The sequence below is a fragment of the Nicotiana tabacum genome, chromosome 8, assembly GCF_000715075.1.
Source record: "Nicotiana tabacum cultivar K326 chromosome 8, ASM71507v2, whole genome shotgun sequence".
NCBI lineage: Eukaryota > Viridiplantae > Streptophyta > Magnoliopsida > Solanales > Solanaceae > Nicotiana > Nicotiana tabacum.
This window is the reverse complement of record NC_134087.1, coordinates 126,855,923-126,880,407: the sequence shown is the minus strand read 5'-3', so window position 1 is coordinate 126,880,407 and position 24,485 is coordinate 126,855,923. Positions and strand designations below refer to the sequence as shown.

The 24,485-nt window shown below is 41.1% G+C and overlaps 1 protein-coding gene across 1 annotated transcript; it reads left to right on the top strand.

Moving 5' to 3' along the window:
• The first annotated feature begins 17,836 nt into the window (after positions 1–17,836).
• LOC107810258 (mitochondrial pyruvate carrier 1) lies at positions 17,837–19,849 on the top strand. The gene is made up of 5 exons (XM_016635012.2): positions 17,837–18,041; positions 18,840–18,954; positions 19,065–19,119; positions 19,310–19,445; positions 19,678–19,849. Exons 2-5 carry the CDS (start codon positions 18,862–18,864, stop codon positions 19,712–19,714), a joined length of 321 nt encoding a protein of 106 aa, XP_016490498.1. The 5' UTR covers positions 17,837–18,041; positions 18,840–18,861; the 3' UTR covers positions 19,715–19,849.
• The last annotated feature ends 4,636 nt before the right edge of the window (positions 19,850–24,485 follow it).

The window sequence follows — 24,485 nt, the reverse complement described above, 5'->3', positions numbered from 1 at the left end:
GGATTCCGTGCAAACAAACCATGCCACCTACTCTTTCCGGTGTGTCCTGAACTCGGGGTTAAAATGCAAAAGGGATTCGAAAAGAAACAAAGCAGGGGAAAACAAATCAGAAAAGGAAATACCCTTTTCGGGACGAAAAAGACTTATCTGAGGAAGATAACGCTGGCTTTAAATGACATGACATGCTCTTTGGACTGGACGTCCGACCTTCCATGAACTTGCGTTTTCCTGAACCAGAACAGATCTGTGATTCCAAAACCGGTGGAACTTTGCCGAGACCTTCTTGGGGTGGCGTCATTCCTTTTCGGCCAACAGCGCCCTTTGCGGGTTTTCACTGACTGACCTCTCTCATTTCTCTTCCTGTCATCGCTTGATAGCACTCTTTGCGAGTTTTTACTAAACAAGCTCTCTCATTTTGGTTTCTCTACTCCCGTCGCCTCGTGGTGCCCGAAGGTTTTCACCGCCGAGACTCTCTCATTTTATTTCTCTCAACTCAGGGTGTGCCGGTTTCCATTTGTGATGCTTATTGGTTTCCCACTATCTTTGGTAATTGATTTGAAGGCTTGTACTTGGTAAAGAGAGGTAGCTGATACTAAACTTCTCAAGTGTCCGACATGCCCCGGTTTTCAATTTCAGGGTGGATGGGATTTTGTTGTTGGTGTGACTGAACCTCAGGGAGAGGCTGCTTACGTATCCTTTCGGAATCAAGTCAAACGTAGTTCAGGCCTCAATCAACGTTTTGTTTTGTTTTGTTTTCTTTCTTTTTTTTTTTTTTGTAAGCGGCTCAAAAGTTGGTAGAGAGAATTGGGTAGTGTTTGGGGAGCAGTGGGGAATAAACACCTTCGCCATTTTCAACGTGTCAGGACCACTTGGAGTATGATCTAGACGTAGTACCTCTTGACTGCATCTGCATTCACCGCTGTGTCAGGGTCATTTCCTTCGATATCACCTAAATACAATGCTCCTCTTGGCAATATTTTCCTTACGATGTATGGGCCTTTCCAATTTGGGGCAAACTTTCCTTTTGCTTCTTCATGATGCGGCAGAATACGCCTCAGTACCAATTGTCCTACTTCGAAATTCCGAGGTCGGACTTTCTTGTTGTAAGCACGGGCCATCCTTCGTTGGTATAATTGTCTGCAGCCATCCGCTTTTCATCAATCAATGTCAATTGCTCCAGTCGAGTCTTAACCCACTCGCTGTCCTCGATTTCTGCTTCGACAATGATTCGAAGTGAAGGAATCTCTACCTCTGCCGGTATTACGGCCTCGGTCCCATAAACCAAAAGATAAGGAGTCGCTCCCACCGATGTGCGTACCGTAGTGCGGTACCCCAATAATGCAAAAGGTAACTGCTCATGCCACTGTCGGGAACTTTGTATTGTTTTCCTCAAAATCTTCTTGATGTTTTTATTTGCAGCTTCCACAGCACCATTGGCTTTTGGCCGATAAGGAGTGGAATTCCTGTGTTATCTTGAATTGCTCGCACACATCTCCCATCAAGTGACTGTTCAAGTTTGCTGCATTATCTGTAATGATAGTCGCAGGAATACCGAAGCGACAGATAAGATTTGAGTGTACAAAATCCACTACAGCTTTCTTGGTGACCGACTTGAGAGTGACAGCCTCTACCCATTTTGTGAAGTAATCGATGGCAACCAGTATAAACCTGTGTCCATTCGAAGCCTTTGGTTCAATTGGTCCAATGACGTCCATGCCCCAAGCGACAAATGGCCAAGGTGCGGACATGGGATGCAGTTCCGTGGGAGGTGCATGAATCAAATTACCGTGCACCTGACACTGATGACACTTCCGAACGAAACTAAAGCAATCCTTTTCCATGGTCATCCAGTAATAACCTGCTCGAAGGATTTTCTTTGCCAAGACATACCCGTTCATGTGAGGTCCACACACACCTGCGTGTACTTCGTGCATGATCTTTCTCGCTTCCTCGATATCGACACATCTTAAGAGATTGAGGTCCGGAGTCCTCTTATATAACAATTCACTGCTCAAAAAGAAACCACTTGCATGTCGCCTAATGGTCCTCTTTTGATCTCCAGTTGCATGCTCGGGGTATTCTTGTGTCTTCAGGAATTTCTTGATGTCATGGTACCAAGGCTGCGTATTTGATCCCGCCTCGATTACACTGCAGTAAACGTGTCTTTCCTTGATTTGGATTTCCAAAGGATCGACGTGGGCGTCGCCCGGGTAGGGTAGCATAGAAGCCAGAGTAGCAAGTGCATCTGCCAGTTCATTGTGACACCTCGGAATATACCTGAATTCTATTGAGGTAAAGCGCTTGCTGAGGTCCTCCACATGTTGTCGGTATGGGATAAGTTTGACATCCCGAGTTTCCCATTCGCCTTGAACTTGCCGGATGATCAGGTCAGAATCTCCCATAATCAGTAAGTCTGTGACATCCTGATCGATTGCCATATGTATGCCCATAATGCAGGCTTCATATTCAGCTGTATTATTTGTGCAGAAGAAACGAAGTCTAGCTGTGGCGGGATAATGCTGACCGGCAGGTGAGATCAAAATTGCCCCAATCCCTATACCCTTGGCGTTCACGGCTCCGTCAAAGAACATCTTCCAAACATGAGCTTCCTCGGAGATCACTTCTACGGTGTTTACCTCTTCATCTGGAAAGTAGGTATCCAATGGCTGGTATTCCTCATCGACCGGGTTTTCGGCCAAATGATCTGCTAACGCCTGGGCTTTCATTGCCGTGCGAGTGACATAAACTATGTCGAATTCCGTAAGCAAGATTTGCCATTTAGCCAGTCTCCCAGTAGGCATTGGTTTCTGAAATATATATTTCAAGGGATCCAACCTGCTTATGAGGAATGTAGTGTGGGCTTGGAGATAATGCCTCAGCTTTTGAGCAACCCACGTGAGAGCGCAACATGTCTTTTCCAACAGAGTGTATTTGGCCTCGTAGCTGGTGAATTTCTTGCTCAGGTAGTAGATCGCCTGCTCCCTTTTCCCGGTCACATCGTGTTGCCCGAGGACGCAGCCAAAAGAGTTCTCCAAGACTGTCAGATACAAGAAAAGTGGCCTCCCTGGTTCGGGAGGGACCAAGACTGGGGGATTCGAAAGGTACTCTTTGACTTTATCAAAGGCTTCTTGACACTCCGTTGTCCACTTAATCGCCGCATCTTTTCTTAGCAACTTGAATATGGGCTCACACGTGCTTGTCAGCTGGGCAATAAACCGACTGATGTAGTTCAGCCTGCCCAAAAGACTTATCACGTCTTTCTTCGTTCTTGGGGGAGGTAGATCTTTGATAGATTTTATCTTAGTTGGATCTAGCTCGATACCTCTCCTGCTTACGATGAAACCCAAAAGTTTACCTGACGGAACTCCGAAAGCACATTTGGCTGGATTTAGCTTCAAGTCATACTTCCTTAGCCTCTCGAAGAATTTCCTCAAGTCTTGGATGTGATTATCCTGTGTCCTGGACTTGACTATTACATCGTCCACGTACACCTCTATTTCCTGATGCATCATGTCATGAAAAATGGCGGTCATGGCCCTCATGTAAGTAGCCCCAGCATTCTTTAGACCAAATGGCATGACCCGATAACAGTAGGTGCCCCAAGGCGTGGTGAAAGCGGTTTTCTCGGCGTCCTCTTCATCCATCAGCACCTGATGATATCCAGCGTAACAATCTACGAAGGATTGTATCTCGTGTTTGGCGCAATTATCAACGAGGATGTGGATGTTGGGCAGCGGGAAATTATCTTTGGGACTTGCTCTGTTCAGATCTCGGTAATCTACACATACCCGAGTTTTCCCGTCCTTTTTCGGTACTGGAACCACATTCGCCAACCATGTTGTATATTGGACTACTCGGATCACTCCTGTTTTCAGTTGCTTGGTGATCTCCTCTTTAATTTTGTCACTGACCTCGGTTTTGAACTTTCGTTGCTTTTGTTGAACCGGAGGACAATCAGGATGAATCGGCAATTTGTGAACCACTAGATCGACACCTAGTCCCGGCATGTCATCATATGACCAAGCAAACACGTCTTTAAATTCAAGAAGAAGTTGAATTATCGCCTCTCGCGTTTTCTTGTCCGTGTGAATGCTTATCTTGGTCTCCCGGATTTCTTCCGGGGTTCCTAAATTTACCGGTTCAGTGTCATTCAGATTTGGCTTAGGTTTATTCTCAAAATATTCCAACTCTCGGTTTATCTCTCTAAAAGCCTCTTCCGCATCATATTCTGGTTCTGGGTTCATTAATTCGCAGTTAAACAGCTCATTGTGATCTGGGCTGAAGTCCGCAAGCATGTCATATTTAAAGCCGCATTATTAGGACTGAAAAGGAAGATGAAAGGAAAACTAATAAAGATCAGAACAGAGAAAGAATAGGAAAGCAATGATGATTTTTTTTTATTTTCTTTGGAAAATTGGAAGACAACAACGTTTACAACTAGGAATTCGGAACAACAATTGAAAAGAAGAAAACGTTCAAGTTATGTCCCGGAGATAACTTGTGATACAGGAAAGGTGGCAGGACAGGTCTACCCGGACTTCCGTCTAGTTGGGAATGGCGTGATCTCCCAGTTTTGGAGCTTGGCGTTTGGCCCCATGTACATCATCTCAGCAGTGCTCGTGCCTTCGCCTGGTTGAACCATGTGGACCTCGTAGAGCATATCCCTCATTGCCCCACATATTTCCTCGATTTCCTCAGCTGTGAAGACCTCATCTTCTTCTTCTTCAGTGTACCTTGGCCTGACAAAAGTCGCATGTAAATCCGGCAGTGGTTGAGGCAACTTCCAGCCCTCATTTCTCCTTTTCTTTGCCCATTTTTCGTCTGCTGGAGTAGGTTTGAAACCTAGTCCAAAAGGTTTCTTGATGACTGGTAAAGTAATGGGTTCCGTCATTCCCTGAAGGGTTCGTCCAAGCCCCTTCCCTGGCCTAAATCCGTGTCGGATCATCTCTTTGGCCACCATAACCGAAGCGTTAGACAAGAAAGGCTGGGGGCAAGGTACTCCTTCTTCGTGCTGCTCTGCCAATACCACCTCGAAAGCTTGATAGACCGTATGCTTCTCTCCCTTCTCTTGGTTCAAGATACGGGATAGATGGGTCCCGATAAATGGCATGTTCATCTTCTCCATGGACCACGATCTCTTGGTCTTCATACTCGAACTTCACCATCTGGTGAAGAGTAGAAGGCACGGCTCCTGCCGCATGGATCCAAGGCCTGCCAAGGAGGAAATTGTAAGATGTGTCCATGTCGATCACTTGGAAAGTGACTCGAAATTTGACTGGTCCTATGACCAGCAGCAGCTATTTCTCCCATGGTGTCTCTCTTGATACCATCGAAAGCTCTTACGCAGACGTTGTTGGGTCGGATTCTTCCGGTCTCAATTTCCATTCTTTGCAGCGTGGAGAGCGGGCAAATGTCAACACCTGATCCCCCATCCAGCATCACCCGCTTGACATAGTAGTCCTCACATTTGACTGTTAAATGCAATGCCTTGTTGTGTGCTGCTCCTTCCGGGGGTAGATCGTTCTTGCTGAAGGAGATTTGGTTGACGGCGAAGAATCTTTCTGTCATCCGCTCTAATTGCTCCACCGAGGTTTCAACCGGCACATATGCCTCATTCAGGGTCTTCAGTAAGATCTTTTGATGCTCGGCCGACCTTGTCAATAATGATAGCATGGACACCTGCTCAGGGTGCTTGCGCAACTGATCTATCACTTCGTAATCCGGCATCTTCATTTGTTGGAAGAACACTTCCGCTTCTTCAACACTCACGGGCTCCTTTGGAGGGAAGCGCCTTTGTGTGGCGTTGTTCAGTTCTTGGGTATTTGAGTACCCTCCAACGAAAGTATTTCCTGGAAGTTCTTCCATGACCTCCTTACCTTTGTATGTTACCAAAGTCTTTTGATAATTCCACGGCACTGTGGACGGGTTGGTCATTGGCTTTTGTGGCACGCGTCCGATAACCAGTGGCTCATTCAGCCGAGGTGGTTGAATCGTCCCCCGGACCACATAGGCCCCTTTTGGCATGTACATAGGTTTTGTCCTTTTGATCCCGAAGTTCTGCGTCTTCCTGGCTTGACCCCGCGGTATGTAAAGAACTCCACCCTTTGCTGGTACCACTTTCTTCTCCACCTTCTTTTCAGGCTTGCTTTCTGCAGCCTTGACCTCCTCCCCCCTTTATGATTTCTGGTCTATTTCAGGCCTCCTCCCCGTGTCGACAATGGCAATTATGGCTTTCAAGGCAGGGTCGAACTCTTTGTCTTCACCAATCATGCCGACCAGCGGCCCATTATTGTGAGCGGGCAATGGATTGTTAGTCACATTTGGGATCTCTTCGTCCCTTAGCACTATTTTTCCCTGCTCTATCAAATTTTCGACCACTCTTTTCAATGACCAGCAGTCGTTTGTATCATGTCCTTCGGCCCCTGAATGATAGGCGCATTGACTCCGGCTTTATAAGAATGAGATGTCGGGTTTTGCCTCGTTTGGGGAATTGGTTGCAAGAAACCCAACTGGACTAGCTTAGGGAACAATGTGGAGTATTATTCACCGATGGGCGTGAAAGTCCGCCGTCGAGGTGGCTCCTGGGGGCGGTAGTTATTCTGCGGGGGTTGTGGGTTATAGTGGTTGCGGTAAGGAGGCTGATTTCTGGGAGGTGGAGCTAGGCCTCGGTTGGCTTGCTGTGGTGGATGGTTATAAGGTTGGGCATTCATGACCATATAAGGTTGATGAGCATATGCCACATTTGAGTGGGGGTAGTAGTGTTGTGGGGCCCTTTCCGGAAAATGGGGTCTGGGATGACGATACTCCCTTGCTTCAGAGGCTGCCATAGCCGTTTCTTCCTTCTTCTTCCCCCTTGTCGTTCCTCCCGACCCGCTTTGGACGGCCTGAGAGGTTGCCCTTATGGCTGCTTGACTCAAAATCCTTCCCGTTTTCAACCCATTCTCTACCATCTCTCCTATCTTGATCGCTTCCGCGAATGGCTTACCCATGGCCGACATCATGTTTTGGAAATAGTCAGACTCTTGCGCCTGGAGAAAAGTAGTGACCATTTCCACTTCATCCATGGGAGGCTTCACTCTCGACGCCTGTTCACGCCACTTAATAGCATACTCTCTAAAGCTTTCCGAAGGCTTCTTCTTCAAATTCGACAGAGAGTTTCGGTCTGGCGCAATGTCGATGTTATACTGGAATTGCTTTACAAAATCTCTGGCGAGATCATCCCATATATGCCATCGGGACATTTCCTGATCCATATACATTCCGAAGCTATCCCCACTAAGCTTTCCCCAAAATATGCCATTAGCAGTTCTTCTTTTCCGCCGGCTCCCCGCAATTGGTTGCAGTATTTCTTAAGATGTGCAATGGGGTCACCGTGCCCATCGTATTTCTCGAATTTGGGGGTCTTGAAACCCGTTGGCAGGTGCACGTGAGGGAACATGCACAAGTCGGCGTAAGAGACGCTCTTTTGTCCGCTCAACCCTTGCATATTCTTCAAACTTTGTTCAAGGCTTCTCATTCTCTTAGCAATCTCATTTTGTTCCGCAATCCTGGGGTTCTGATCCTGTCCCGGTGCGAGTTCGCACTGAGGCGGTAGAGGATTATTGTTGGTAGCGAACCTGGTTGGTTCCATTGAGAATGATGGTGCTTGGAATGTAAAAGAGGATGAGTCAAAGCTTGGCTTGTATGTGGCAGGCTGTGCCGTAGCTGGGCAAGGTGATGCAGTAAAGATGTTCATGCTTGCATCAGTGGCCGATATTCGGGGATGAGGCTCAGAAGGTGATCCTGCAGAGAAGGCGGAGGTGGCTGGGTACCCAAATGGGGTAGCAGGGTAATTTATGGGAACATTAGAAGTCCCACTTGACCTGGAGACTAGCTCAGGGAATCCGGGGACGACACTCGGCGGCTCTCTCCCATTGTTCCAGTCATCCAACATTTCCAACATGCGGAGCCGTAGGATCCTATTTTCCTCCGCAGTTGCGGATTCAGGTGTGAGGACGGCTGAGATTGAGCTCTCCTCAGAGACGGGGACTGTTTGCAATGGAATTTCCGAAGACATTTCCACACTTCCTTTTGACCTGGTGAAGTAAGTGTGAGTACTGCTTCTGGTCCTAACAATAGGTAGTTGAACACCTCTCCTTGATCTCGTGAAGTATGAGTGCGAGGCCAGACTTTCACCAAACCAACCGTCTTTTCAAAATCCCTGGGGAAAAATGCTCAATGACAAACGCACGGTTAATTCTGCAGCAAATAATAGATAGTTAATCTCACATTGGGCATGATGCACCTATGCAGTTAAGTGGATTACTATATGTTTGCTACGAGAGCATGCGTCATTCTGGCATTTTTCCTCTTATTAGTTTTTTTTTTCTTTTCTTTTCTCTTTTGTTTTCCTTTTATTTTATTTATTATATATATATATATATTTTTTATATATATATATATTTTTTTATATATATATATATTTTTTTTTTTTGTAGTAAAAGAAATGCGACCGGATCCGATGAGGATTGCCTACGTATCACGATGCCTACGTGAATCAGATCATTACGTAGTTCGAAAAACACAAATGGACGTGAAAGAAACAACCTCTTCATTGTTGAAATGTTCTATTACAAGCTACATTCTGCAAAAGGAAAAGCAAACTTGGAAAATGAACCTAGACTCAAAATAGACTGAAAATCACCTTGATAAAAAAACGAGCAGAAGATGCTAAAAATACAGATTTGACCTATGAATGCATTATGGTTTTAAAAATTGGTTTCCGCGGGGCATCGTTCGGCCTCGCCGCGGTCCTAGGCGCGAGATCCCTCTCAAGTTGTTCCAGCTCGTACATAGTCTGCTTGACATAACCCATTACTGCCGAGAGGACGGTAGTGCTGGACATGTTCTCACATCGTAGACATCGTCTGGTGATGGCATGGGCAATGGCTTTGATCCTATCTCTGGTTTGCTTCTTCTCTATGAGTAGGTGCCTTATCTGATTACTGCTCGTCTTGAATACCTGTGAGTCCTGTATGTGCTGATCCCTCAACTGCCGCATTTCTTCCTTCATTTGGGCCAACAAGTCGTAACAGTATCTAACTTCCGTTTGGAAATCCCTGGCTTGCTTAACTGCTTTAAACTCAAGTGTAGCCATCTCCCTTTTTATTTTGGCAACAGCCTTCTCTTGATCACGTTTCAATTGGCTCAAACATCGGCGATGCTTATCTACTCTTGTTTTCCACCGTGCCTTGAATTCTGTCATGACCTTTTCGGATTCTTCTAACCTGTCTCGCCATTCCGTGATCTCTCTTTTCAAACCCTTTATCAACCGCTGGTCTGATTGACTTCTGGGTTGCTCATCAAGAGACAATCTCACTTTTTGGACTTTGGCCTTAAGTTCTTCATTCTCTTGGATCAACCTATTCTTTTCGCTTCGATTCGCTGCGGTTTGTATGCTGTTATCGAATTTCAAACTATCTATTTGTAGCTTCAAATCGCCAATTTCTGCTCGATAACCCTTCTCTTTTGCTAACCAGTTCCATTGCCCTTGGGATGATTCTACGAAATCTTTGAGATGCGGCCTCTTAGCCGGTCTTTCGTAAGACAGGCTGCCTCTAAACCAAGCGTGATATCCTGGGGCGACCTCCCCTTTCGCCGTATCGATCACACAAGTGTTTGCTGTCAGATGTTGGCATTCACTCCAGATTTGGCGAACTTCTTCTTCAGGGAAATGACCGTGCGGACTGATTTCAATCACTTGGGTACTCAAATCTTCGTCTTTCGGTACCACTTGGTACCTCCCAAGTTGCCTCAAAACCCGATACGGTGCGTAGGGTTGGATACTTTTCAGTCCCATCAACAGAAAATGAGGCCGGGTTGCCGGCATGTATATGATTTCCTCGATAGGTGACCATCCGAGAGTCCATTGGATTTGGCTGGCGGTGAGAGTTCGGAGAAATGAGGTCCATGATGTGACTCCCTCAGGTAAATTGAGCCCTTTGATTCTTATGTAGAATTCTCCAATACAAGTTTTCTCTGGCGAACCATAACCTAAAAGTGAGGAGCGATGACATAAATGATCGGTCATCCACACTTGCAACAGTAGGTTACATCCTTCGAAAAAGTCACTTCGGGCTCGACAAACAGTGAGAGCCCGGAAAATGTCAGCCATAATCATAGGTGCCAGAGTACTTTTATCTTGGGTAAGCAAAGTACTGACGACCCCAGTCATTCTTAGATCGATGTGGCCGTCCTTCCTTGGGAACACTATAAGACCTAAGAAGGCCGTCATGAAAGCCAACTGCCTGTGTTCGTCCCATTTTTGTCGGTTGCCTTTACTACATAGTTTGAAATCCGGCTTATTGAACCCGCCCTCATGACCGTATCTAGCATACATGAGATGGAGACTGCAGAAACCTTTGGCCAGATCTGGATGGTGAAATGTTCGGGGTATTTTCAGAAAATCCAAAAAATCGGTGTACCGTGACGGCCCTAGGTGCAATCAAGTACTTGAACCTTAACGGAGCTTCATCACTCCCAATGTATCCTGCTATTTCCTCCAACGTCGGAGTGAGTTCGAAGTCTGAAAAATGGAATACATTGTGCGCCGAGTCCCAGTAAGTGACCAATGATCTGATAATATCACCCCGAGGCTGAATGTCTAGTAAATCCGGGAGATTTTTCAGATATTTCCTCACTTTGTCTTGCCCCTCTTTGCCTAAGTCGTTCCACCATAATCGCAACCCAAAAGGGATCTTGGTCATTATTGAAAACGATTCATTTTGTATCGTGCTCATCCTGCACATTTATTTAAGGCGATAAACTTATTAGACTCAAAAAATTAAAATTATCTAGATTTTTTGAAAACGGGAGGTTGGACCCGCCGAGGGTTGCCTACGTATCTCACCCCGTGCGAGAATCAAACCGGCGTAGTTCGGTCATAGAGAAAATTAAATAAACCTAGTAATCAAGAATAAGCATTTTTATTGTTTTTTTTTTTTGAGAAAGATAAATACTAAAAAAAAATATTTTTTTTTTTTTGCAATATTTGGATAATTAGTCCGAATTTATAAAAGGGTATTACAAAAGAAACAACACATTTTTGAATTATGAGTTTTCCATTTTTTTTTATTTTTTTTTTTTGAAATAAATACCCTCTTTTTTCTTAAAAGAAAAGAAATAATTTTTTATATGTTTTTTTTTCAGACTAAAAGGCAACTTTTGGTTTTATTTTTCCAAAATAAGTAATTATCTCCCATACGCTGCTATTTCCCCCTTTTTTTTAAGAACCGGTCGACATGCGGAACCGAAGCAAATAAATGCATAACACTGATAGGAATGCAGCATGATGGTCTTTCCATTTCAGGTTGCCTGTCCTAGACGGACCCAACCCCTGTGTTGAGTCCCCTAAGTCAAATGCAACATGATGCAAATAAGCGTTCCTACTAGGGATCCGGCATGAAGTCGAGTTATACTAGGTTTAAACCTTGGTATTTGTTCTAGACTGTGTACCCGAGCGGACAACTCGAGTCGAGGAGGGGCAACTTACCGGGAACCAAAAGGTCGTCCGGCTTCGTAACTTATCCGTCCTCTTTCTTATTTCGGGTATTGACACTAACAGAATAGGGAGTCTCGACCAACGAGCTTCTCCCCGGAGGTGAAGAGAGAAAGGTTTCGCCACAGTTTATATACAGTTCAGATGATATCAAAGCAGTAAAAAAAACATTGCAGCACGTTATGTCAAAACATGTAATAAATATCAGATAATAAAGCCAAATATAACAATTATTCTAAGCTCGAATTCTTGAACCCTGAACCGGAGGTTCTGGGTAGAAATTCCCCAGCAGAGTCGCCAGAGCTGTCACACCTCCTTTTTGCGCGCCCGGCCCCGAAGGGTTAGATGCGCGGGTGGAGTTTTTCCAATTTAAGTGACAATATTCGAAATGGGATTATTTATTTAATTCAGAGTCGCCACTTGGGAAAGGTTTGGCTTTTGGTGTCCCAAGTCACCGGTTTATCTTGAATCCCAAATCGAGGAAATTTTCGACTTTTCCAAATGAAGTCTGCGAACCAGAAATTCTAAGTAAGGAATTCTGTTGACCCAAGGGAAAGTGTTAAGCACCCTCGAGTCCCGTGGTTCTAGTACGGTCGCTTAAATTGTTATAATGGCTAAATATCCGATTTAAATACATGTTGTGACTTATGTGCTTTTATTAAGTTTTAACCGCTTTTATTATTATCATTTATTTTTATAGAATTGCAACGTCGTGAAAATGTATCTCGAACCACGTCACAATCAATGCACCCGTAATTGTTAACACATTTCGACTCCATTGAGATTTGAAATTGGGTCACATAAATGCGCACCCGAATTTAGGAATGTAATTTGATTAAGTCGCGCCTAAAGAATCTAACGCGTTATTGTCTTCGGGGAGGGGAGTGGAATTCACTAAACAGCCCGTCCCAAATTCTAAGTTATTGAGGGCCCCGCAATTTGCCTTTTGATTCGGCGAGGCTCGTCTCATTATTTTAGAAGGGTACCCTACAAGGACTACATTTTTACTACATTTATCTTTAAAGGGAAGGATGATGCCGAATTTTGCTGGTTTAGACAAATACGGACTGAATCCTTATTATGTTTGTCGAACCTAAACTTGTTTGATTACCTGATTGATTGTTCATGAGGTGAAAGCTACGGCATTCTTTGTCTTCAACAAGTGAATATGCTTATTAATTCGCTAAGTGAGATTGCAAACAAACTAACAACATATATTGAGTTATGTTTTAACGACCTTCAAGTTCTATTCTTAACACTCTAACCTATTTGAGATTGATAAAGAAATCGGCTGTTTTATTAGGAAAAATTACTACTAATTGAACTCAAAAATGATTATTAGTTTTTCTCAACAATCATTACATCATTTCGAAACGAAGAATCTGTACCGAAACCTGATATCAAACCGGCATTGGAACAAATAAACTGACAAGCGAAACTGGCATTCATAGCCAGACTTTTAATATGACTGCATGAGAGTTTGTTTGGGATACATCTATCCCAGACCTAATACCACAGATTTGTCGATTCAGTGGTCTAGGCAGAAATACATACAAGTGTTTGCCCTGACTCTATGTTATACAGTCGTAACTAAACCAAACAGTATTATACTGAACTGAACGTATCCCAAATCAAACATGCTGTCTATCATATTGTTATTGCTATTGAACAGCGCTATCTAACAGTCCATCTCAGCAGAATGTATGCTAGTTTTATACAAAATGTTTGCAGTTTGCAGTAAAATACAATCCCACTAACATTCGACCTATTTTTAACACCAATGTTATAACATGAACAACTGTTCTTTTCTTTATTTCAACTTCAAACTTTCAACAATACAAAGTTTCAGAGGTTGTGTACCTGGAAATATTTGACAATTGAAGGAAAGGGGGAGTCAGCAGAATATAATGACAACAAAATGCAGCAGCAATCACAGCACTATCAGTAGCAGCAGGGCAGAAATAGCAGCAGACAAAGCAATACAGCAAGAACCCAGCTCGAGTGCAGAGATGCAAATATAGCCAATAGAAAGCAATAGCCAAATAACAGCAACACCCAGTGGAGTAGAATCAGAACTCCAGATAGTAGTAGACCAATGAAAGCACTCAACTAATAGACACAACTGAGATTTCAAAGGATCAGAATTGGCTTGAACAAATTGAAACAACTGAAAACCCAATAACAAAAGGAGGAAGAAGGTTTCTGATTGTTGGTTGTATAGCTTCTATCCCTTAACCTCTCTCTATCTCTGTTTGTGTTTTTCCTATTCAGCTCTTAAGGTTCAATGTCTATCATTTTGTGTGTGTGTGTATGTATTTCTATCTCTCAATCCTGTCTCTAATTCTGTCTGTATCTCCAGAACTTCAACTCTCCTCTATCTATGCTCTCTCTGACCTCTATTATCCGATGGTATCCTCCCCCTCTATCTCTGTATGTCCTCCCTTTTATAAGCTTTCACATTACCCCTTTTACAGCCTGTTTAGACCAACAGAAACCCCCTCATGTGCTGCCCTCTTTTCAGTTCCACTTAGTCATTTAAGTATTAACCAAAACCCCATCATATTCCCTTGGCAGGCTTACTTTTGTAATGTTTATTATTTCTGAAACTAAAGTAGGGTGTGGGCAGCAGGATGTATCTGACAGCATATGCTGTCAAAACATTTTTAAATCAAACAAAAGCCTTTATGCACATGTTGTGCACAAGTGCACAAATGCACATGTTGTGCACAAGTGCACATGCCCTCCAATTCTGACTGCAACTTAAACAAAATCAAACCCTTTACACTTCTGATTCAGATTAACAACTATAAGTAGCTAAATTCAATTCCCAACTGATTCATACAATGCTAAACAGGAGCAAATCAATTTGTATATTGTTCAAACATCTGAAACTAATTGACGACATATGTCGACTCGACTATACTAGTTATAACTCGTACAATCGAGACCAAAGTCAGACATTTAACAGTATCGAACACATGATTCGAATTGTACTGACTACGCAAAATTACATGGGAAGAATCAGTTGGTCAGTTCACATTTGAAACCCAATTAATTGCACAACAAATACATACATACAAATTATCAGAACAATTAGAAGAAAGACTCAATCAAACAACAAAGGTTCAGGCGAGATGGACAGGAACAGTTGATAAAACTCAAAACACAGATTAAAAACAAAACCAGAACAAATCTTTTAAACGAACATGGACTAACATAAATAAGCAAAGAGAATCAAAACTCACCTCAAATCTTGAAAAATCAAAAGCCTTAACTCGGATTCGGACAGACCTTTCTTAAGGCTGAACGGGCTTTAATCGAAGTGTTTCTCAGATGAGAAACACTTCGATTAAGGTCCATTAGACCTTAATCTTTTAGTTTGAACAAAACACGGACCATCGACGAAGACCTTCAAAGTTCCAAAAATTAGATCCGGGATTCGTGCTTCCCTGGTCAGATTCGGACCAAACCAAGCATGGTTTGGTCACGAGGGGGTCTGGGGACTGTCTGGTGCGAAGTTGAAGTCGATTGGTGTAACTCGGGTTCCGACTCGAATCTTCAAATGAAGATTCGAGAAGGTGGGAAGGGATTCGAACTAAACGGCCAACAGATCGATGTTCAGGGCGGTGAGGGGGTTCTATGGTGTTCAGGCGGAGGTCATCGGCGTTCATGCCGCCGGGATTAATGGCGAGGGATAAGGGGGCGGCTAGGGTTTCGTGGGGAAGGAGGTGAAGACGGAAGCTGGGGTATTGGATAGGGGGGCAGGGTGTGGTAGGAGGCTTATATATGGAATGGGGGGATTGATTTCAACCGTTGGATGAGACGAGATGGACGGCTTGGATCTGAAGGTTTAAACGAAACGTCGTCGTTTGGCTTAGTAGGGGTCAGAATTGGTTCGGGTAACGGGTCGGGTAGTGGGGTTACGGGTGAAAGATCCGGACCGTTGGATCGGCTTGGTTTAAACGGTTGTGATGGGTTGGCATCGAAACGACGTAGTTTTGGTGTTAAACTACGTCGTTTTATGGCCTGGGGGTGGGCTGTTTGGACTGGTGGCTTGGGCTGTCCGTTTGGGCATTATTTGTTTGGGCCAATTTTAATAAATTGGCCCAAATCCGGAAAGGCAAGGCCCCCTTTTTTTTTATTATTATTATATAAAAAGAAATACAAAACTAAATAAAATCAAACACCCAATACAATTATTCACACACACGTTAAAATAATTCAAAAATGGGTAAAATTAAACAAAAATAAAATCACGGACGAAGATGCCTATTTATGATTTTCTATTTAACGACCGGATTACAGTTTAAATTATGCAGGACACATATATTTTCGAATTTTATTTTTTTAATAAAGTAAATAAATAAAAATGGGCCGAAGTCACAAATAAATCAACAAGGTGCCGCACAGAAATTCAAAATTGTACAGCAGGGCCAATTATTATTTTTTTATTTATTTTTTTTTTTTTTTTGAAGCGATTGTCGTGCGAAACAAAAATCACGTGCTCACACCATGTTAGCGCTCCTTTGGTGAGCGTTTCACCAAATATTTTGACTAATACTGATTCAATCTCCTACTTAGTCAATCGTTGCCTTTTACACTCATTGTGAATGCAGTCACATGATCTCGTGGGTCTGTTGTTCCATCATATTTTGGAATACCAAGCATTTTGAACTTTTTTGGAATTGGGAGTGGAGCAGCACTTGGCTTCCAGGGTTGTTGCGAATATCTATCCATATCTACCCCTTTGACTATGGGCGGCACCCCGGGTATCTGCTCTATGCGCTCACTTTGCTCTTTGAGCTGTTTCTGCAAGGTTAATACTTAATTTTGTAAATCTAAATTAACTAAATTACCTAGTTCTCCATCTTGCGATTCACTGGGGGTTACACCGCTGCCTGAATTAACAAGCCCGGAATGAGGGTTCTCCAGAGTGTTGTTATTTGGAGTAGGTGTGGGTGGTGCAGCAGGTAACTGACTAACTAAGGCCTGAACGGCTTTATTGACCTGTGCGGTAATAAGTTTTTGCAAAGCCTCATCCATAGCTTCAACATTTTCGAATTGAGCCTGTCCATCTATATGAGATCCCTCAGGAGTGCCTTCACGAGTTCGCCGAGGAGAGCCTTATGGAGAAATAATCAGTGCGTTATTATCCTAAGGGTCTCTCTGAAGTTGTTGGTTTATTTGGTTTTCTTGGTTTCTTTGAATGTTGTCATTGTTGTTCGACATAGTTGATGCAACAAGGAAAGTTAAGCGAAAAGAAAATAGATTATCAGATTCCCGGTAACGGAACCAATTTGTTTAACCAAAAAATGGAATTTTAGTCAATGCTAGAATTTAGAAGAACACGGGTTACTCATAATCGAAAGAATATGCAAAAGAGAGTAATTTGGGTAGCAAGAATATAATTAGGAGAAAAATAAAAAACCAAAGTTTATTCCAATAGTGTTTCGTGTCCTTACAATTGATCAGATATCTCCCTTTTATAGATATATTAGGGATATGCGTTTTGCCCAAATCATAATAAGGCTATTATGAATAATTAAAGATATTGAATGTTACGTTACATAATCATTATATTCAATACAAATTCTCTAACGTATTCAACATTTAATGCCTATTAAATACTGTATCTACACTCTTTTCTATTGTCATATCCATTCCTTTTGATTATCGGATATAAATGACTTAAATAGGTACGGGCACTGAATCCTTCGAATAACCGCCCGTGCCTTTTCCTTTGCCTTTGCTCGTTTCCGTTGCTGCTCGTGCCTCTTGGCTAATTGTAATTCTTTGACCATTTGACCAGTCCACATGTCTTGATACGTCACTTTTATATATAATTTTTCCCAATACAAAAACGACCTATTGAATCGTTACACTATATTTGTAACTCTAAAACCTTTTTGATCGTGATGGAGTTTTACATGTCAAATTTTCGAAAATGTGTTTTTGTTTGGGATATTTTATTCAAATATTATTTTCATCTTAAAAATGATTATTTACCTAATAAATTTAAAAACTGCAATTAAATATTATAGACGGTCCAAAAACTTGCCATCCAACTAATTGACTCGACGTTTTACAATGTACCAACTATTCGAATACCCTCCAATGTCGTTTTCGAAGTGGATAAGAATGACACACCTTTATTTATGGCGTACTCTACTTTGATGCAATAATACTTAATGTTCATACGCATCTCATGGGGTAGATATACCCCGATATGACATAACTAACTACACGGGGTATGGTCGCAAAATTAAACCATATATAATTTCTGACATTTAAAGTGTCAAATGTATGACTGACATTTAAAGTGAAACAAAACCAGCTAAATCGATTTCCAATGGTGATTTACACCGTCGGTCGCCATAGCTATTACCTTCACAGCTGCTCATAACATTCATATCAAAGCGACCAGCGAAACCTAGCTGCTGTTGCTATTTCTCCCTCGCCGGCGGCTTCTCTCCCCTCGTTTAGCCATCTGCTGCAGCGGCAAAAGGTACTAAGGGCTCATTCCTTATTTGGAAGAATTTGCAAAAGTTTTCAAAGATTTTGTTTCACTGATAAATATATTTGAAACTTCTTCAGATTTTTTTGGTTGTGGTATATTTTGAAAAAAGTTTGTAAAGCACATATAAATAAAGAACATCTGCAAAGAGGCCTTTCATGACCTTAGCTAAAAATAAGCGCGCAGTTCCCTATTTGTTTTCTCATTAAGAGGAAAATGATTAGGATTGAGTTTAATTGCAATTTACAAATAAAAGTCTAGAGTATGAATTAATAAGTTCTTTGCATTATTTAAAGTTTGGTTCAAATAAAAACTACCTGTTCGGTGTTTTCACCAAAAACAAATGCAAGACATGTATCTTATATTCACTAATGGTTAAGTGATATGAATCTTTCATCACTCATGATTAAGTGATATGTATCTTAAGTTGCATAATTTGGTATAAACATCAGAGTGGAAATAAGTATTTGTCGTAGGAAACAACATAAGATTTTGTTAACTAAACCCTCGATCGGTGCTAGATATATAAACCCATAGAAATTAAGTCGCTAGTATTTGTTTTCTGTTATATTATGGAGTTTCCATTCAACATTAGGCACCATATCTCTCAGCAAATTTAGGAGGTTAGATTTTCAAGCCTGTCTCCTAGGGAGTATCCGATATATATAGAGAAGATTTCAACCCTGGTAGACAGCTAGAATTTTTCATTTATAACGAGCATGTCATTTATTGATACTTGCAAAGTCTTGTAAATTTTGATAAGCTTGGATGTTATTTAAATATATGCAGAGACAATTGAAATAACAAGATCATGGCTTTCTTCCGGGCATTCTGGAACAGTCCCGTTGGCCCTAAAACAACTCACTTCTGGGGACCTATGGCCAATTGGGGATTTGTCATTGCTGTATGTTCCCAACCTCCGTTTTTCGTTTTCGTTAAATTATCTAATGTATAAAGTTCCTTATTTTTCTTCCGAGTGCAACTCTCTGAAGTTTATGAGAACTAATATGTTAGGGAATGATGGATTCAAGGAAGCCAGCAGATGCAATATCCGGGAATATGACTGCAGGTGAATATTAGTGTCATTTTACTAAAACAATTGTCTGTTTGTCCTTTCTTTTTGGTGCAAAATAAGACGATTTTCTGTGGAAACAGAACGTCTGGTGCTCGGCTTTTGATCTTGCATAAAATATTGTCTCAGTTTTAGACCATTCTTAAATTGTGGAATTCTGATATTGCTTGTGTCTCTTTGGGTGCAGTATTATGTGTGTATTCCTTATTGTGTATGAGATTTGCATGGATGGTACATCCTCGCAATCATCTGCTTCTGGCTTGCCATGTTTCAAATGAGTCAGTGCAGCTCTATCAACTTTCCCGTTGGCTAAAGCATCAGCGGTAAATGTTTCCATTCACAAGTTCGGTAGTGACATTAGCAGAAATAACAATACTATTTGAACAATTATAAAATACTTCAAAAGTTCTGGTACCTGAACCAGAGTTTTGAGCGCCTTAATTTGATGTAAATCTGGCTGGATCAACTTTCGCTTTTCCTGTATTAATCACCTTTTGCCTTCTTGTTTCAGTGAAAAATAAAATCTGATCTTTTTCATGTTGTGCTTATCTTTAGGTACTTGCCGCAGAAGGAAGACAATGTTTCTTATTGACTTAAGTTCCTTCGTTTCATTCCCCGACAAGTTGACGACCAAAAGAGAGCAAAAGTTGCTTCATATTCCGCTTGTACTAAAACAACTTGTATTTTTACACTAAATTACATATATGTAAGGTGCCAAATTATTGCATGTTTCCTTATTTCGTCTATAATAGAGTTAGCTATCTTTGTGGTAATGTACAAAGTTGTGAAGAGAGCCGAACATATGGAACGAGGGAAGTGGCTCACTGGCAATAGCTCCATAGTCTTCTGCTCATAATCCTAATAACCTATCTGACATTATATCATTTAGACAGATCTTTTGACCAAATTTAAATCCAAATCAAAGCACAAATACAAATACAAATACAAAACTGAATTCGAAGCTGGAGCGAGCGAGCGACGACGCGAGGCTTGTCTTCTTTTCAACTCTCTAGAAGCTAGAAAAAGTGCTTCTTTATATAAGCACAAGAATTTTTTCTTTTTTTCCGATGAGGGATAAAGTTTCTTAGTAAAAATAAATCCTTTTTTATTTTTCTCCTTTCTCTGCCCTTTATTTTCTATTCATACCACAACTAAAAATGCAACAAACCTCACATAAATGGGGAACAGTTATATAATAAAATATGCATGAAAGAAGTGTGTGATTCGCCAGCAAGGAGTAATCGTATCTTGATAAGTATATTTTCCTTTGAACTTTCTGTAATGAACGTATATCGGATATACTCGGTTAATCGGTAGATTTGCATCTATGAATTGTCGAGCTTCGGTATATACCTATGCAACATAAGTCACACAATCAATACTTATCCGTCTTTAGTTTTCATTGTTTTATTCATTTCACCCATGAGCATTGTCTTATTTTGTAAGTGCCTAGAGAATTAGCCTTACAGAAATTTCCTTGAAGGGGCTTACATTTCAGACTTACATAGGTAATTCCTAAACGTGTAATCCCATAGATACACTATTTCATAATCTCATATCAACTTAGAAATCATTAAAAGCCTTAACACCTTATCCTTATTACTAAATATTATCTCATCACGAGAATGATCTAAAATTTTATTTGACAATGTTGAACGGTAATTCATAACTTTATTTTATATCCTTGAACCTAGGTCTTAGAATCTCCAGTTTACCGCTGTGAAAGCTTATGGTAGGTCATAGTCTCATTTCCCTCGATGATCTCTCGACCGTCTCTCTAGTCAGGCATTTTGTAAGTGGATCCGACATAATCTTTTTATATTACATAGTCAATTGTGATAATACCACTAAAGAACAGTTGTCTAACGGTATTATGGCTTTATCGTATGTGACAAGATTTTTCATTATACATAACGCTCCCAGTCCTTTTCTATTGTTGCTTGTCTATCGCAATACATGCATATAGTTAACAATTGTTTGGGCCAAAATGGAATATATTCTGAGAAATTTTAAAGTCATTCAGCTTCTTTACGGGCTTTATCTAAAGCAATTAGACTTCATTGTAGATCAGATGATGCATGTCTATTTGGAAGATTTTGTCACAACTTTATTCCCACCATAGGCTGTGATGGTACCCCAACGCTAACGTTAGGCAAACAAAAGATAAACAATCAACTCAAGCAACCCTTCATAACACTTTTTTAAAATCAAGAATATCAATATTAAAGCGGACTTAAGTTTAGAAACCATGGTTAAATATTTCATTCTTACTAAGTCACGAAGTATGAACAAAACATGAATCGAAATGATATAAATATTAGGCACAATCATGAACATCTACAAAAAATTTCCAAAACCCGGTGTCATAAGTACATGAACATCTAGTAGAATATACAAAATTACTATAGGTACTGTTCGGAATAAAAAATAGACAAAATAAGATAAACATAGGGGGAATGAGACTCTGAGCGCTACCGGTCGAAGTATGGAAAGTAGCTCACCAATAAGTCTCCAACTAATGCGACTACGTGCCCGAGTGACCACCTGATGTACTTGTCTCAGTACCTGCATAATTAGTGCAGAAGTACAGTATGAGTACGTAATCGTTGCGTACCTAGTAAATATCTAGTCTAACCTCGAAGAAGTAGTGACGAGGGGTCGATATTGACAGTTACTAGTGGTCCAATTACAGTGTACATAAAAGTAGTCAGGTATGAAATCCAACAAGTAGCAACAAAATAGATAAATATAAATAACATGGTTCTCAACATAAGAATAATTATGAAATCATCAAATAGCACAAATTGTGTTGAAGGAAACAAAGAATACAAATATCAAGTACAATATCAAATCTCACGTAAGAAAAACTCATATGTACTCTAACTCTAACGAATATAATGCACAATTTTGCTATGGCGAACGACCCAATCTTATAAAAGCAGTGTTATATAATACTGTCGAGGTCGTACGACCCAATCCTTAGATGCATCTCATAATACTGTCGAGGCGAACGACATATTCCCATAATAATATTTTATAACACTGCTGAGGTGAATAACAATCTCATCGGAATAGAGAAACCTTCATCGTGCCACTAGCCCCACTTGCAAAGATACGCGCGAGTCAAGAAAACATGGAACTACCGATCACACAAATACAATATGAGGATAGGAATACAAGAGAAATCATAATTTTTACCAACAATCAAATATCCCGCCAAAACATAAAGTAAAGAGGCTCGGTCAAATATGTAAATTCTAGTCTCAAGCTCAGTTATAAATTCAAGTAATCAAACATGCAAGAATGATTTAAGTAGTATAGCTAAGGTATGATGTAGGTCTAAGAGGGCGTTTGGATTGGCTTATTTTAAGTTCTTATCAGCTTTTAAGCACTTTTATAATTTTTGTGGTGTTTGGCAATGATAAAAAGTGCTTAAAAGCGCTTACTTTTAGGCATTAAAAGTACAAAAATAAGCCAAAATTCGAAAGTTGGATATCGCCAATTTATGGCTTTTGGCTTTTAACTTAAAAGTTATTTCTTAAAAGTCAATCCAAACACCCTCTAAGTCAACCTGGATATAAATAAGAATCTAGCTTATGCACGGACGCTCGTCACCTCGTGCATACGTAGCACCCAAAGCATGTATCACATAGCAAATAAAATACCTACAGGGATAATTTCCTCTTATAAGATTAAGCAAGAGACTTACCTTATTTTCAAGTCCAGTACTCGATTCCCACACTTATTAAAACCTCAAATCGATTCCGAGCAATGCAAAGCTAGACAAAGGAATGTGCAAATCAATCACTATATGCTCAAGCACTCATAATTTAACTATTAAAATCAATTTTCAACCCCACTCGAAAAGTAAAGAAAAGTCAATCACGGGCCCACGAACCCGGTTTTTAAAAGTTTTTGAAGATAAATATTTGTCATGGCATCACGAACTCAAATATATTATTTATATCCAGTTCAATAATCAATTTTGTGGTCAAATTGTATTTTTACCAATTCAAGGTTTTCTAAACAAAATCCCCAAAATTTTACTAATTTCTACGTTACAATCCTCATATAATACATGTATTTAACTCACAATAGGTAAAAATCAATCACTTAGTGATGCTTGATGATAATGGCACTTTAAAAAGCTCCCAAATCGTCCAAGCCAAGAAAAAATAGTGTGAAATTGTGACGACCCGACTAGTCGTCTCATGATTTATCGCTCTGTTTCCCCCATTTCTACTTTGTTATGCTTTATTTATCCGTGTTATGTGGTATCGGGTTGGTCGGATCGAATGCGAAATGATTTTGGTAAGGTTTGAGATACTTAGTCTCTTTTAAGAAAAGCTTAAGTTGGAAAAAGTCAACCGGACGTTGACTTATGTGTTAGAGGGCTCGGAAGTGAATTCCAAGGGTTCTGCTAGCTTCGGTAGGTGATTTGTGACTTAGGAGCGTGATCAGAATGGGTTTTGGAGGTTCGGAGTAGGTTTAGGCTTGAATTGGCGAAGTTGAGATTTTGGCGATTTCCGGTTGGTAGGCGAGATTTTGATATAAAGGTCAGAAAAGAATTCCAAGAGTTGCAGTAGTTTCTTTAGGTCATTTGGGATATGTGTTCAAATTTTCAGGTCATTCGGACGTGGTTTGGTTGGGTTTTTTATCAAAAGCGGAATTTGGGAAGATTTTAGAAAGTTTGGCTTGAATCCGATGTGTTTTGGCTGATTTGATATTGTTTGAGGTGTTTTGATGATTGGAACAAGTTTGAATAAGGTATTAGGATATGTTGGTGCTTTTGGTTGAGGTCCCGGGGGCCTCGGGTGATTTCGGATGGTTGACAGAGAGGTTTGAGACTTGTGAAGTTGCAGATTTTTGCTGATTCTTGTGTTTTCGCACCTGCAGATTTTGGACCGCAGATGCGGAAAAGGTGATCGCAGAAGTAGATAAATGCTTGGGAGGCAGGAACCGCAGATGCAGTTGTGGAGACCGCACCTGCGAAGGCGCAGATTTGGTTTTGGCTGAGTTAAATGAAAACCGCAGAAGCGACTCATTGACCGCAAATGCGGTACCGCAAATGAGGTACCGCAAATGCGGTTGAAGTACCACAGATGCGGAAATGACTGGGGCCAGAATGGTATATTTTCTCCTTCGCGATTTTCAGAGGGTTTCTTCACTTGTAAGCACGAATTTTGGAGCTTTGGGCGATTTCGAAGAGAGAAACCAAGGAGACTTCATTAAGGTATGGATTTTGGACCTAAAACTCATTTCTATGATAGTATTTCATGGATTAAGGCTGTAATTAAAGGAATTAAAGGGCTAAAAATTGGGAATTAGGGCTTGAGTTTAAGATGCCTTTAAATGAGGATTTG